The 14859-nt window shown below is 35.0% G+C and overlaps 1 protein-coding gene across 1 annotated transcript in view; it reads left to right on the top strand.

The window, feature by feature from the left end:
• Positions 1-8849, top strand: part of RGS17 (regulator of G protein signaling 17) — a 120572-nt gene extending 111723 nt beyond the window's left edge. The window contains exon 5 of the mRNA XM_023206125.1: positions 7808-8849. Coding sequence (XP_023061893.1) covers positions 7808-7996 — 189 coding nt within the window. The 3' untranslated portion in view covers positions 7997-8849. The remainder of the gene's footprint in view (positions 1-7807) is intronic.
• Positions 8850-14859: the final 6010 nt, after the last annotated feature.

Here is a 14859-nt window from a genome sequence, read left to right as displayed (position 1 = left end):
GGACTATAAACTGGATCTGTCACTTACTGTCTGTGAGCCACTTAGTGACTCACTTTAGTGCGCTGGAACCTCCACATCCTAGTGTTATGAATGAAGGCATGGATGGAGAAAGCCTAACAACCCACGAAATCTGTTACGTTCAAGCTCTGGGGAATGGTAACTGTAATAGTAGTAGGAGTTTGCTTTTTCTGATTTTTCTAAATTCCCAGTTACCGTCTGAGAAAAAACAATAATAGACCTATTTAAACACCAGAATTATCTAAAAAATAATGCTTATGTGATAGACATGCAGATTCTGTGTGTTCATGTAGATATGTCTTTAATATCTACATGAATGTGTAGATATTTTAATACACAATTTAGCACATTCAATGATTTAATTCAGTTTTCCTAAACAGAACTCACTTGACTGTATTTTCCTAAATGTATTTTTTATGCACGCATATTATCATTCAAAAAATATTTATTGACTGCTTACTATGAGCCAAGCACTGGGCTAGATACTGGGGATATGATGATAAACAAGAGACACTGGCCGATCTCTTAAATGAGCTTACATGTTAGAAAGACAGACAAATCTTGTTGAAACAAGTAACTAAAAATTGTGATGGGCTGGAGCTTGAATTAGATGGAATAGAAGTGGTCAGGAAAAGTCACTCTGAGAAGGTAAAATTCAAGTTGATGCAAAAGCCAAACACATTGGGTTTGATCAAGATGATGTCATAATTATGATCAATTATTATTAATTACTTTACATTAGCTTCATTATTGGCACAGTGGTCTTACATATATTATTACAGTCTGAGTCTCACAGCAATCTTTCAGCCACGAGGACAGATGGTACCACTTTATAGCAAAAGAAACTGATTCTCAAAGAGGTAAAATGAATGTTTGAGGACATTAGAAATATATCTGGTAGAGATAGAATGCTAGCCCAAGATCTTCTGATTCCAAATGTGGTGCTTTTCCAACTACACCATGCTGATTAGTTCTTGCATTGCCTATTATTTTCTTCCTGATGTTACCATAGATTTCTATAAATCCAACTGTAGAACTTCACACATGATGAGAAATAGCAACCTTAACCACAGGCCTGAACCCTCCCCCTAGACCAGCAGGATATACTCTCCTATTATCCAGACACCACCAAGAATATTACATTACAGTTTACCCTACCAATCATCTTTGTTCTAAGGGATAAATTCAAACAAAATAAAACGTGACTAAATGTACACAAAGCAAAAATTTATTAAAATTGATAGGAGGATCATGTATTCTTTCGATTTATAAAATTTAACATAGGAATACCAAATTTAGTTTGAATTAAAAACAGAAAAGAAAATTTCCAGTGGTAGATGTTATCATTGGTAAAATTTGATATGGACTTATAAAGGGAAAAAATTAATCAGAATTGTACTTGGAAAGGAATTCTAAATAAAGAAACTTCAGTAACAGTAAAAATAAGAGAGAAAAATGGAGAAAACTCTTGGTTGTGATACATGAAAAACATTGTTCAGGGAATTAAATAACGTAAAGAAGGATTCTCTACGGAAAAAAAGACTTTCAGTGAAAATTCATGATTCTTGTATATTTATGCCAAAAATGTCCATAGGATCAAATTTTCCTTTGCATCTTGATGACTAGAATTAAAAGGCAGGGTCAAAAGTTGGTGTACTGCCTTTCAGCAATGCTAACCTACCTTCATATCCTCCTTCAATGAATAGGAAATCTAGTAAGATTAACTAGAGTATGTGACTCAGTTTAGCCCAGATTTTCCCAAGCCACACTAACAAGATTTCTCTGTCTTCATTCTCCCCGCTTTACCTCCATACTCTTGTTGAACAGTTCACTCTCATGACTATTTGCTTGCAAGTCCCTTGCTTTTCTGCCTCCCTGCCTCCTACTCCCTGTGAGAATGAATGCTTCCAAGTTCACGGAGACCTATTGCAAAGTCACTTGTGTCTTTAAAACTTCAGTTGCTGTGTCTCAACATTGCCGGACTTTTCAGTACTGCTAGAACTGCCAGTTAAATGCGGTCAAACCTATCATGCTGTCTTGTGTCCTGTGTCACAATGGTGGTGCTATTGTGCTATAAATTCTGTTATTGCTGGAATGCACTCTTCCCCTGACACCACCTCGGTATGAGTCTACGTGGCCTGAGTTAAGAGGAGACGTGCATTGCCTGAGGATAGCTCTTATCTTGTGCTACTCAACTTTCTCTTCCCTTAGGATGAGTTCTATGCAGGAAATTCCTCAGTCCCTCATGCAATGGAGCCCAGATAAGATGGCTTTAGAAGCCATCCAGACACACCTGAATCCTAGGGTGACTGTGGCCCAGGCCCAACTGGGATCCACCACCAATACCTTGTATTATAGATGATCCACATTCTGAAGCACAAAGATGCTACAAGATGAAACAATAGATTGTTATCCCCATGGGGCTTATCCTTATTATTTGACCTCGCTACACTTCTTTTGACTGATCGACAGCCTTTTCAGGCAAACAACCTGCTATTAAGGTAAATATTTTATTCTTTAAATAGTAATAACAAATGCATTTTCATTATAGATTACTAAATATTGAACTGTATGACTTTACAATATTTCACTACTGCTTTTAGCTTGCAAAATTAAAAATTAATGAGGACATAAGACATTTAATAGTTTGTTATTTTATTTGTCTTAAGATAATATGAGTCCATCTACTGAGAAGTTTTACACTACATTTAATGATACTATTATTTAAGAAGTAAATGACCCCCTTTTTTAAAATCACTAATGTAAAGTTTCCTGCTCCGTTGAAACAAAAAGTTCTCTTAAGTTTGAAAGAAAGCACCATTTCTAAAAACAGAGGTGTTTGGTAAGATTTTACCTTACCATAACATGATGTTTTAGAATAAGATAAATGAGTTTATCTCAGTTTAAACTCCAGTGTCAATATTTCCCTCTGGCATATAAATGCAAAAATATAATTTTAGATAAAATAAAAACGTTGGAGAAAAATATTCTGTACTTTTTTAAATTACTTTGTACTTGATAGTGACCTCATGTGGTAATAACAGAAAATAAAAATTGAACAATTCATTTCCGGAACATTTTTATTTTTGAAGAATTCCCAACAAAGACAAATGTGTAGTTCAGCCAAGTAATGTTTTTTAGACTTGCTTCAGCAAGACTGCAGGTTCAGTTACAGACAACCTCAATAAAGCAAATATCACAAAACAAGTCGCACAAATATTTTGGCTTCCCAATGCATATAAAAGATATGCTTGGCCAGGCATGGTGGCTCACACCTGTAATCCCAGCACTTTGGGAGGCCAAGGCGGGCGGATCACGAGGTCAGGAGATCGAGACCGTCCTGGCTAACAAGGAAAAACCCCGTCTCTACTAAAAGTACAAAAAATTAGCCGGGCTTAGTGGTGCCTGTAGTCCCAGCTACTAGGGAGACTGAGGCAGGAGAATGGCGTGAACCTGGGAGGCGGAGCTTGCAGTGAGCCGAGATCGCACCACTGTACTCCAGCCTGGGCGACAGAGCTAGACTCCGTCTCAAAAAAAAAAAAAAAAAGATACGCTTATACTATACTGTAGTCATAGTATAAACAATATTTAGCAATAGCATAGCAATAGCATTATGTCTTAAAAATGTGCATACCTTTATTTTAAAATTCCTTATTGATAAAAACTGCTAACAATCATCTGAGCTTTGAGAGAGTCATAATCTTTTTGCTGGTGGAGGAAGGATCTTGCTTCGACATTGATGGCTGCTGCCTCATGAGGTTGGTATTGCTGAAAGTTGGGGTGGCTGTGGCAATTTATTCAAATAAGACAACAATGATGTTTGCCACATCGATTGACTTCCTTTCGTAAAAGATATCTCTATAGCATGTAATGCTTTTTGGTAGCATTTTACCCACAGAAGAGCCTCTTTCAAAATAGGAGTCAATCCTCTCAAACCCTGCTGCTGCTTTATCAGCTAAGTTTATATAATCTAAATCCTTTGTTGTCATTTCAACAATGTTCACAGCATCTTTGCCAGAAATAGATTCCATCTCAAGAAACCGCTTTCTTTGCTCATCTATAAGAAGCAAGTCCTCATTCTTTAGAGTTTTATCATGAAATTGGAGCAATCAGTCCCATCCTCAGGCTCCACTTCTAATTCTAGCTCTATCACCATTTCCACCACATCTGCAGTTAGTTCCTCCACTGAAGTCTTGAACTCCTCAAAATCATCCAGGAGGGTTGGAATCAGCTTTTTCTAAATTCCTGGTAATGTTGATATTTTGACCTCCTTTGATGAATCACAAATGTTCTTAATGACAGCCAGGCGCGGTGGCTCACTTAATGACAGCCAGGCGCGGTGGCTGCTAATCCCAGCACTTTGGGAGGCCGAGGCGGGCGGATCACGAGGTCAGGAGATCGAGACCATCCTGGCTAACACGGTGAAACTCCGTCTCTACTAAAAAATACAAAAAATTAACCAGGCGTGGTTGTGGGCGCCTGTAGTCCCAGCTACTCAGGAGTCTGAGGCAGGAGAATGGCGTGAACCCGGGAGGCAGAGCTTGCAGTGAACCGAGATCGAGCCACTGCACTCCAGCCTGGGGGACAAAGCGAGACTCCGTCTCAAAAAAAAAAAAAAAAAAAAAGTTCTTAATGACTAGAATGGTGAATTATTTCCAGAAGATTTTTCATTTGCTTTGCTTAGTTCCATCAGAGGTATCGATCACTATGGCAGTGATAGCCTTATGAAATGTATTTCTTTCTTTTTTTTTTTTTTTTTTTTTGAGACAGCATCTCGCTCTGTCACCCAGGCTGGAGTGCAATGGCGTGGTCTTGGCTCACTGCAAGCTCCGCGTCCTGTGGGGTGCACACCATTCTCCTACCTCAGCCTCACAAGTAGCTGGGACTACAGGCACCTGCCACCATGCTCGGCTAATTTTTCATATTTTTAGTAGAGACAGGGTTTCACCATGTTAGCCAGGATGGTCTCAATCTCCTGGCCTCATGATCCACCCACCTCAGCCTCCCAAAGTGCTGAGATTACAGGCCTGAGCCACCGCACCTGGCCTCTGAAATGTATTTCTTAAATAATACTTGTAAGTTGAAATTACTTCTTGACTACGGGCTGCAGAATGGATGTTGTGTTAGGCATGAAAACAGTGCTAATTTCCTCGTGCATCTTCATCAAAGCTCTTGGATGACGAGAAGCATTGTCAATGAGCAGTGAAACTTTCAAAGGAATCTTTTTTCTTTGAGCAGTAGGGCTTGACAGTGGGCTTAAAACATCCAGCAAGACATGCTTTAAACAGATGTGCTGTCATCTAGGCTTTGTTGTTCCATTTATAGTTCACAGGCAGAGTAGATTTAGCATAATTCTTAAGGGCCCTAGGATTTACAGAATGGTAAATAAGCATTCATTTCAGTTTAAAGTTACCACTTAGTATTAGCCCTTAACAACAGAGTCAGCCTGTCCTTGAATCTTTGAAATCAGGCATTGACTTCTCTCTAGCTCTGAAAGTCCTAGATGGTATCTTCTTCCAATGTAAGGCTGTTTTGTCTGTATTGAAAACCTACTGTTTAGTGTAGCCACCTCTATCAATTATCTTAGCTAGATCTTCTGAATAAATTACTGCAGCTTCTACATCAGCCATTTGCTGCTTCACCTTGAAGTTTTATGTTATGGAGATGACTTCTTTCCCTAAACCTCATGAACCAACCTCTGTGAGCGTCAAACTTTTCTTACACAGCTTCCTTACCTTTCTCAGTCTTCACAGAATTGAAGAAAGTTAGGACCTTGATCTGGATTAGGTTTTGGTTTAAGGGAATGTTGTGGCTTGTTTGATCTTCTGTCCAGGCCACTCAGACTTTTAAATTTCAGCAACAGACTGTTTTGCTTTCTTACTCACATGTTCACTGGAGTAGCACTTTTAATTTCCTTTGAGAACATTTCCTTTGCATTCACAACTTGGCTAACTTTCAAAAGAGGCCTAGCTTTTGGCCAGTCTCTGCTTTCGACATGCCTTCCTCACTAAGTTTAACCATTTCTAGCTTTTTATTTAATGTGACAGATGTGTGAATCTTCCTTTCACTTAAACACTTAGAAGCCACTGGCGGGTTATTAATTGGCCTAATTTCAATATTGTTTTCTCCGTGGGAAATAGGGAGGCCTGAGGAGAGGGAAAAAGATGTGGGAATGGCAGGTCAGTGGAACAGTCAGTATTCACACCATAGTCATCAATTAAGGATTAACTAAGTCTTACATGGGCATGGTTCATGGCCTCCTAAAACAATTGCAAAAGTAACATCAAAGGTCACTGATCACAGGCCACCTTAAAATATATAATAATGATGAAAATTGTGAAATATTATGGGAACTACCAAAATGTGACACAGAGACACAAAGTGAGCACATGGTATTGGAAAAATGGTGCCAGTTGACTTGCTTGACACAGGATCGCCACAAGCCTTCAATCTGTAGCAAACACAGTATCTGCAAAAAACAATAAAGGGAAGCGCAGAAAAATGAGATGTCCCCATATGAGTTGGTCTAGCTAAACCACAGAAATGTAGTCTGGATTGCCATCTCCCAACAAATCTAGTAGCCATCCCTGGGGTGTAGCAAATCAACCCAATTCCATGTGGTCTATTGAGCTCAGGAACCTGGGGACACTAGATGGAATAGGAGAGGCTTCAATAAGAGACTGTATTAGTTCCCAGACTTAGTCCAAACAGTGGTGGGAAAAGAAGCCAGAACTAAAAGGCATTTGCAGAATGCTTATGACATGTTTAAATATAAATATGGAAGGTTTGTATGTGAATATATCATGAAATAACTATGGTTCACAAGTCCTATTCCTTGCTAAATAGTGAGGATCGAGGAAAACAATCTGGACTCTGGTTATTTACCACTTGTGGGGTTGTTCTAACACGGTATTTCAGCGCAGGGCTTTAGTTCTGTTCCTCCAACCATGCCTTTATTGCCAAGTATTTTTCCCCATTTCCCTTTCCAACATATTTTACCAGTTCCAAGAGGATTTGCATTTAGTGAGGAAGAGGGAAAATCTTAAATCATTGCAGAATTTAATTTCTGTACACTTTTCAAATAACACTGTATTGATTATCTTAATGTTTATTCTGCATTCCTATTCCTATATCTCCTCTCAAAGATTTCACTCCAAGCAATTGATCTGCTTCATCGTTAGTAAGAGGTCTTTGGATGTATAAGAATGTTTGCTAGTCCTTGCCAGGCAAATGTGAGACATGAAGCATACCTGCTCATTGCATGCCCTGCTACACTCTTGGTTTCCTACTTTTGACACAGTAGGACTCGTTGGGATACAAAACTGTGGGGAATTGGCATTTTATATGCATGTTAATTTTTGCCAGGGAACTCTTTTCTGCCAGTAGATTTTTTATCTTCTTATCAATATTGCCAGCCTCCACCAATCACAGAATAGGAGGAGGTGAATTCATATTCTAGCTAGGAAATTTCGGATACCTCAACCATGATTAGAAATTGTCAGAAACTCCTGAATGAATGCATAGAAACCGTAAAACCAAGTAAGCGAAGACATCTGTAAACTAAATTTCTGGTTTAAAAGACTTAATTTGCTTTTTTTGTTGTTGTTTAGTGCAAATTTTGAAGGAGAAAAGTACATAAGGTTTTGTAGTGTGAAAAGACGAACTCAAGACTTCTGGTAGTTGGATTTGCTCTTTGAAGTTTCTCTAAAATGTCACAAACTTACAGTTACTGAATTGAGGTCTTTTGAAAAAAATGTTATTTAATGTATTTGCTCTTGTTTCTTTTTAGGTCAGTCTTGATTCTCGAGTTAGAGAGGTGATCAATAGAAATCTGTTGGATCCTAATCCTCACATGTATGAAGACGCCCAACTTCAGATATATACTTTAATGCACAGAGATTCCTTTCCAAGGTTTTTGAACTCTCAAATTTATAAGTCATTTGTTGAAAGTACTGCTGGCTCTTCTTCTGAATCTTAATGTTCATTTAAAAACAATCATTTTGGAGGGCTGAGATGGGAAATAAAAGTAGTTAAATAACATCAGAAACTGAGTTCCTGGAGAACTACAGTTTAGCATTCCTCAGGCTACTGTGAAAACACAACCATTATGGTCTTTGTCTCCATTTTTATCAAGGTTTTCCATGGTTAAGTTTGGAGAAAATACCACACAAAACAATGAATTGCCAAATTGTTTGTTTTATTCAACACTCATTCTACTTGCAAGCAAAGTGTATTTGTAGTCCTATGAACAGTCTCCTCGTGTATCTCCAGAGACTGCATGTGCAAAGTAAAACTGCTTCATTTGCCACGTAGTTGTTGTAATATTTAATCCAATAGAATAACTTATATCTGTATTTAAGGACTTTTGTGCAATATGGTCTTAAGAAATAATTGCCAAAAAAATCGGCCATGGTTTGCATTTTTTAACATAATCTAAGACAGAAAAAAGCAATTTTTACAATGTAACAATGGTATTCAACATTCTATATACTGTGTTTAGTACACTAATTTTGAAGCCAATATTTCTGTACATGAAAAAGAGCTATTTATCTGTTTGTTGGAAAATCCTAATGGGGATTCCTCTGGTTGTTCACTGCCAAAACTGTGGCATTTTCATTACAGGAGAGTTTACTATGCTAAAAGCAAAAAACAAAAAACAAAAAAAAAGAAGAAGAAAAAAAAGCACAAAACAATTTGAAGATATCCTATCTCAATGACAAATCAAAGAGTGATACTGCTTTTAATTGTAATAGAAGAAAATGAATTTATGTATATATCAGATGTCCAATACTGTAATTAATTTATTAAAGACTGGCTCTCCAGTTTTAAAATGGTTGTGTAAAGTTATGTAATTCAGCAAGAAAAAATAATAATAAGCTTGATAACTTAGTTTTGGAATATAAGCAAAAGGACTTAATAAAGGAATGCCTACATGTAGCACTGTAAAACATTTTGATAATAGCATCTGTCCTGTGGCATATTTTCCTTGAAAGTGAAATCCAGTGAAAAGCTGTTTTTACCAGGAAAAGTTTTATAAGGGTTATGAAGAAAATAATTCTCTACTTCAGACCTTAACTGTTTTCACAGAGTATCTTAAGGATGACATTTTAAAGATGTTTAAACCAAACTATTAGTTTTCATCCATAATTAAAAGGCAGTAGAGTGCTCAAATTTTCCAGCTGCCATATTATTTTTTATAAGTACACTAAATCTTTATGACAAAACACTTGCCTGACATTGTCATGTACTTCTGACCTTCAAGGAAACAATATTCTGTCATGCAGAAAAGTGATAATTAAAATAATCAGTGTCATATTTATATCAAAGTGTTGCATTTGAATATTAATATCCCCTGAAGACTATTTTTTTAATATTAAAGTGAATGAATATAATACTGAGTAACCTAAAATGAAAGTTTTAAAAAGATTTATATCCATTGAGAACACTGGCCTTATATTAAGGATGATATTACAGTTACAGGTTTTCTTTGTCATTTTTTTAACTACCTCTCATTTTTTAATTTATTAAGCATATTTTTTAAAAAAACGAGTGTGGGGGTTTCTTTTTAAATTTATTTTACTTGAAAGGTTGGCATCATAAGTTTCTTTTTCCATAAACTTAAAACATTTCAAAAATTGTTTTTTTAAGCAAGTATGATTTTCTAATTTATATAAAATTCAGGAGACATGAATAAAAGGGCTATTATCTATTCCCTATGCAAATATTTTAACTGTTGCAGTGTTTGACAAAATGGGATTTTTAAAAAATTGCGGAGTAGAAAACAAAATATTCTGTTTACACTGGCGTTGCTGACTATCCTACCATATTCAGCACTTTTAAATACGTTATTTATGGAAATGTAGTTAAAATGCAAGATAGAAAATATTTGTAATAATCATTTCTTTTAACAAATGCCTGTGTTTTCTGAAAGTGTTAGTGTGTTGACATATTTTATTCATGTCATTTAAATACTATTTGAATAATAGTTTTCAGTAATATGTTGAAAAAAGATAGCTATGAAGATGTTTACAAAAGTCATATTTTTTCCTAAAGAGTAAAGAAAAACCTAAAAGAATCATCACTTCTATTGTGAAGTTCTATTGTTCCTAAATTATTTAATTTTTTTTCTTGCTTAGAATTGAGTTTATTATGCTACTATGATATATACACATGTATGGTGTAGTATCATATTTGTTTCTGTGTTTGAGGCACAACAAATTGGTGCACATGACTAGAAAATATGTAATATACTGTGATACACTGCATGCATCCATCTTTTTAAATGTAGACTTTATATTCTTGTTGTTACTATATATGATGGTGACCTGCTAGTCATAAGTTATCTTTATAAGATACTTTGGACTATTAGATGAATTGTCTGTTTGACAATATCTTTAATATTTTACCAAATGTAAAAGATAAGGGCCCTTATAAAGAGTCCTAATCTCTAACCTGGGCATTTGTAGAACACAGATTTTAAAGTTGGTATATATCCTTTTGAAACCTGATTAGGAAGTTGTGCTAAGAAAGATTCTAGAGCAGATTTACACATCAGATGTTGATAACCATATGCTATGTGAGCATTTCTGTGCTAAACTCTTATTTTTGGGTGAGGGAGGGTTTCTCATTTAAGAGTATGTCTGTATATTTGCAACTCTACTAATTTTCTAAGTATGATATAATTCCTTCGTTTAAGTTACAGAGCTATTATAAATAAACAAAAAAGCCTTCAACTGGTGTCTATGCTACCATTCCAAGAGCACAATATTTGTTTTATTAGAATTTGAGTTTCCTAGTGAGTAAATTCCTCCCTGGGGAAAAATTAGCACTTTAAAATGGACACTCTGTGTTTTCAATTGTCAAGGTATCTTTGTATACTGTTAGAATTTGCTGATGCACCCAGAAAGAGATTAATGCACTTTCTATAGTGCCTAACTTTAGATATATCTATAAAAGAAAGAAAGTAGAGGATACAGATTATGTATATATAAATAAATTGGAGAGCCAGATTTCTTCAGAGATTGATCTTGTACATTAATCACACCAGTGATGGATGGATGGCACTTCTTTACTCGGGCTGTTATGATGTTATCCAAAGGTAGTATAGATGCTCTGACAGTGTTAGAGTGTGCACATGAACCACAAGAGCAAAACACAACTTTGATACTGAAGTTATTAAATGCAGAACTCAAGACCATAATGTGATCTTTTTTTTTTTTTTTTGAAATCTTAAAATATGTACATAGAATGACCAGTTTTGATATGTGGTCATAGTGCATGGTGTGTTTATTAGTATCCTTTAATGCTGCCTAGGTTCTGACTTACAGAATGAAGTATGTGTTGTTTATTTACCTGATAGTTCAGTTTTGCCAAAGTACCATAGGGATAAGTGAATAATGTTTATTTATTAGGAGCAAAAATACATTTTCATCCCATTAAGCTGATTTAAAATAATGCCTGATTTTTACTTTTGAGTTTATCCATTTTTCTATACCTTTAACTTATTTGTACTTTTAAAAATCATATTGTAATGGTGACAAATTATATCTCAAAAAAATACCAATTATTAGATGCTTTGGTGTTAAAATGAAAAGAGAAGGAATTTAAAATACAATCAAAAAGTAAAAAAATAAAACGTATTGGAAAACCACCTAAAATTTCTTGGCCAGGTGCAGTGGTTCAAGCCTGTAATCCCAGCACTTTGGGAAGCCAAGGAGGGCGGATCACTTGAGCTCGGGAGTTCGAGACCAGCCTGGCCAACATGGTGAAACCCCAAATCTAGTAAAAATACAAAGATTAGTCGGGCATGGTGGTGGGTGCCCTTAATCCCAGCTACTCGAGAGGCTGAGGCAGGAGAATCGCTTGAACCCAGGAGGCAAAGGTCGCAGTGAGCTGATATCATGCCACTGCACTCCAGCCTTGGCGACAAAGCGAGACTCCATCTCAAAATAATAATAATAATAATAATAATAATAATAATAATAATAATTTTTTAAGTCTTAAAGAGATAGAAAATGCCTATAGTTAGAAGTCTATCAAACATGTATTTTGAATACTTTGATCTTGACACATTGCCAAATTATTTTGAAAGACGGTAAAGATATTTCCAAAAAATATTTTTGCCTATTTACATTGACAGTTTACGACCATAATTTTCTAACTATATTTTTCAAACATGTAGTTTTGTGTTTTCTGTCTTCAAATTCCTGACCAATGGGTTTGTTCTCCTGTGAAAACAACATCCAATCTGCCAAAATTTTTAATTCTTCACTTGCTACAACTGCAAATATTTATCAATAAAACTGATAACACAAAACTTGCTTCAGATTTTCTCTGCAATGCTTAAAATATCCTTGCAACACAAGACCATGCACAGTGACCAATACTATTTCTAAATACCCAGATTTTATTTCTTTACAAGTATTTTTAAAATTATTACTCTTATAGGTGTAGTCCTCTCCAGCCCCAAGTGACATTTTTTCCGATGAATTCAAGGGAGTGGTCAAGACTTTGACTTTAGTGAAAACAGTACAAGAGGCAAAATGTTACCCTAAGTGATAGAAGGTCCTAGTATGGGAACTGAAAAGGAACACTATTAAGCATTGATAACAATAACCAAATATAATATTCTTAAATATGTGATATGTGCAACATGAAATTCATTCTTCCCTCATTATTTCTCATGTTACATCTCGTTTCAGAAGTTTCTGAATTTTAAAACTGTTGACTTACACCTAACTGCTCTCACTGCATTACAGCTTTTAAACAGTTAGAAATAAAGATTTTAGAATAATAAACAGATTGTGTTTCTGTCCTAAGCTTGGATACATGTCCTTTCTAAAGATTTAGCTTTTATTGCTATATTAAAAGAATGCCACATACAGTGCTTACTAATGGAAATGTTTGTCTACAGATTCACTTAGGTAGGATAGTATAAAAACATCAGGCACTTAAAATTACAAATTTGATTTCAAGTTATATTTCTGTCTCATGTGACTTTGGTCAAATCATTTATCTTCTCTGAGTTCATTTCCTCATCTACAAATGACAAATAAAATATGTAATTAGCAGGATTGCTACGAGCATTAAATAAAACAAACATGGAAAGAATAAAGTGTGGCATACATTATTATTTTATCAAAGTATATTATTTTATCAAAGTACTTCACATCAATAATTGTTATTGTATACTTGTACTAAATGTCATTTTAATACACTTTCCCCTATTTTCTTCCAAAACATGCATTAAACATCTGATTTAGCTAGTCCTTAAAACATACAATCATATTTTAAGATGGAACACTATATCAATGTTATTGCTTTTCTCAGTAATGTGATCCCAAATCACTACTTTCAGGTCACCATCACCTCAAATCTATAGAAATGTTTCTTTCAATGACATATAGATGATTGATTGATTGATAGACAGATAGACAGATATACAATTATAGGTTAAAATTAAAGTTTAAATAAGATAAATCATTTGAAAATTTTATTTCCAAAGGAAATAAAACAACATTTCCAAGGACAGAAATAATATCAAGTTACTTGCTAAATATATAAATGAATTATAGGGCTAAGACTAAGTTATAAGAGATTGACAATTAGAAAACACTTTTTAATATTAAGGTGGTATGATTTTCTTTAACAATTTTACAATGAAAATAAAAACTTATTAAAAGGTGGTAATGGGCCAGACACGGTGGCTCACACATAGAATCCCAGCACTTTGGGAGACTAAGGTGTGAGCATCACTTGAGCCCAGGAGTTCCAGACTCGTCTATGCAACAAAGTGAGACCCTGACTCTAAAGAAAAAATAAAATGTATAAAACTTAAAATAGTAATGTGCCCATTAAACCTTTTATTTTAGAGTAGTTTTAGATTTATAGAAAAACTGCAAATAGAGAGGTCCCTTATACATCTATGGGCATTAATGAACCAATATTGATCATTAAGTTCATACTTTATTCAGATTTCCTTAGTTTGTAACCTAATGTCCTTTTTCTGTCCCAGGATCCAATTCAGGATACCACATTACATTTAGTTGTCATGTTTCCTTAGGCTTCTCTTAGCTGTGACAATTTCTGAAACTTTCCTTGTTTCTGATGACAGTTTTGAGAAATAAACTGGTGTTTTGGAGAATGTCCCTCGGTGGGGATTTGTCTGATGTTTTTCTCATGACTAGACAACAGGTTTTTGGTTTTTGGAAGAACACAACAGTAAAGTGCCATGCTTATCACATGATATCAAAGGTACATGCCATCATTGGGACTCCTCTTAGCTGTGACACTTTCTCAACTTTAGGCTACTCTTAGATGTTGATGTTAACCTTGATCACCTAGCTGAGGTAGCATCTATTATGTTTCTCCACTGTAAAGTAACACATTTTAAAAGAGATTATATTGATAAATTTTCTGGACATTTACACGGAGCTAAACAAATTCTAAACACTAATATTAGGTTCCACTAACTGATTGCTAATAAATGCTTTAAAGAAAATACAGTGAAGTGGAAAAAATAAAACTCCAAAAGTCTTAGCCTGAATATTCACCTAATAGAGGTGAAAGTGAATTTTTCCCTTGAACTATCTGTGCAATTAATTACAATAATCATCCACATACTTTGGATATTAAAGATCTTAGTCTTACTAATCGTCATAAGAGGTAATTTCAATTTAAACTAACCATTTTGCTTATTGCATTTCTATACTGCCCTCCACTAATCAATGAATACTGAATAGTGAAATAATGTAAAAGACCTGATATATTTCCTGCTGGCTTTAACCGATTTGTCATAAATATATTTCTTATATATGATTTTTAAATGTTTGCTAAATATTA

The sequence above is a fragment of the Piliocolobus tephrosceles genome, chromosome 5 (genome assembly GCF_002776525.5).
Source record: "Piliocolobus tephrosceles isolate RC106 chromosome 5, ASM277652v3, whole genome shotgun sequence".
NCBI classification, from domain to species: domain Eukaryota; kingdom Metazoa; phylum Chordata; class Mammalia; order Primates; family Cercopithecidae; genus Piliocolobus; species Piliocolobus tephrosceles.
This window is presented reverse-complemented; position numbering and strand designations above follow the sequence as displayed.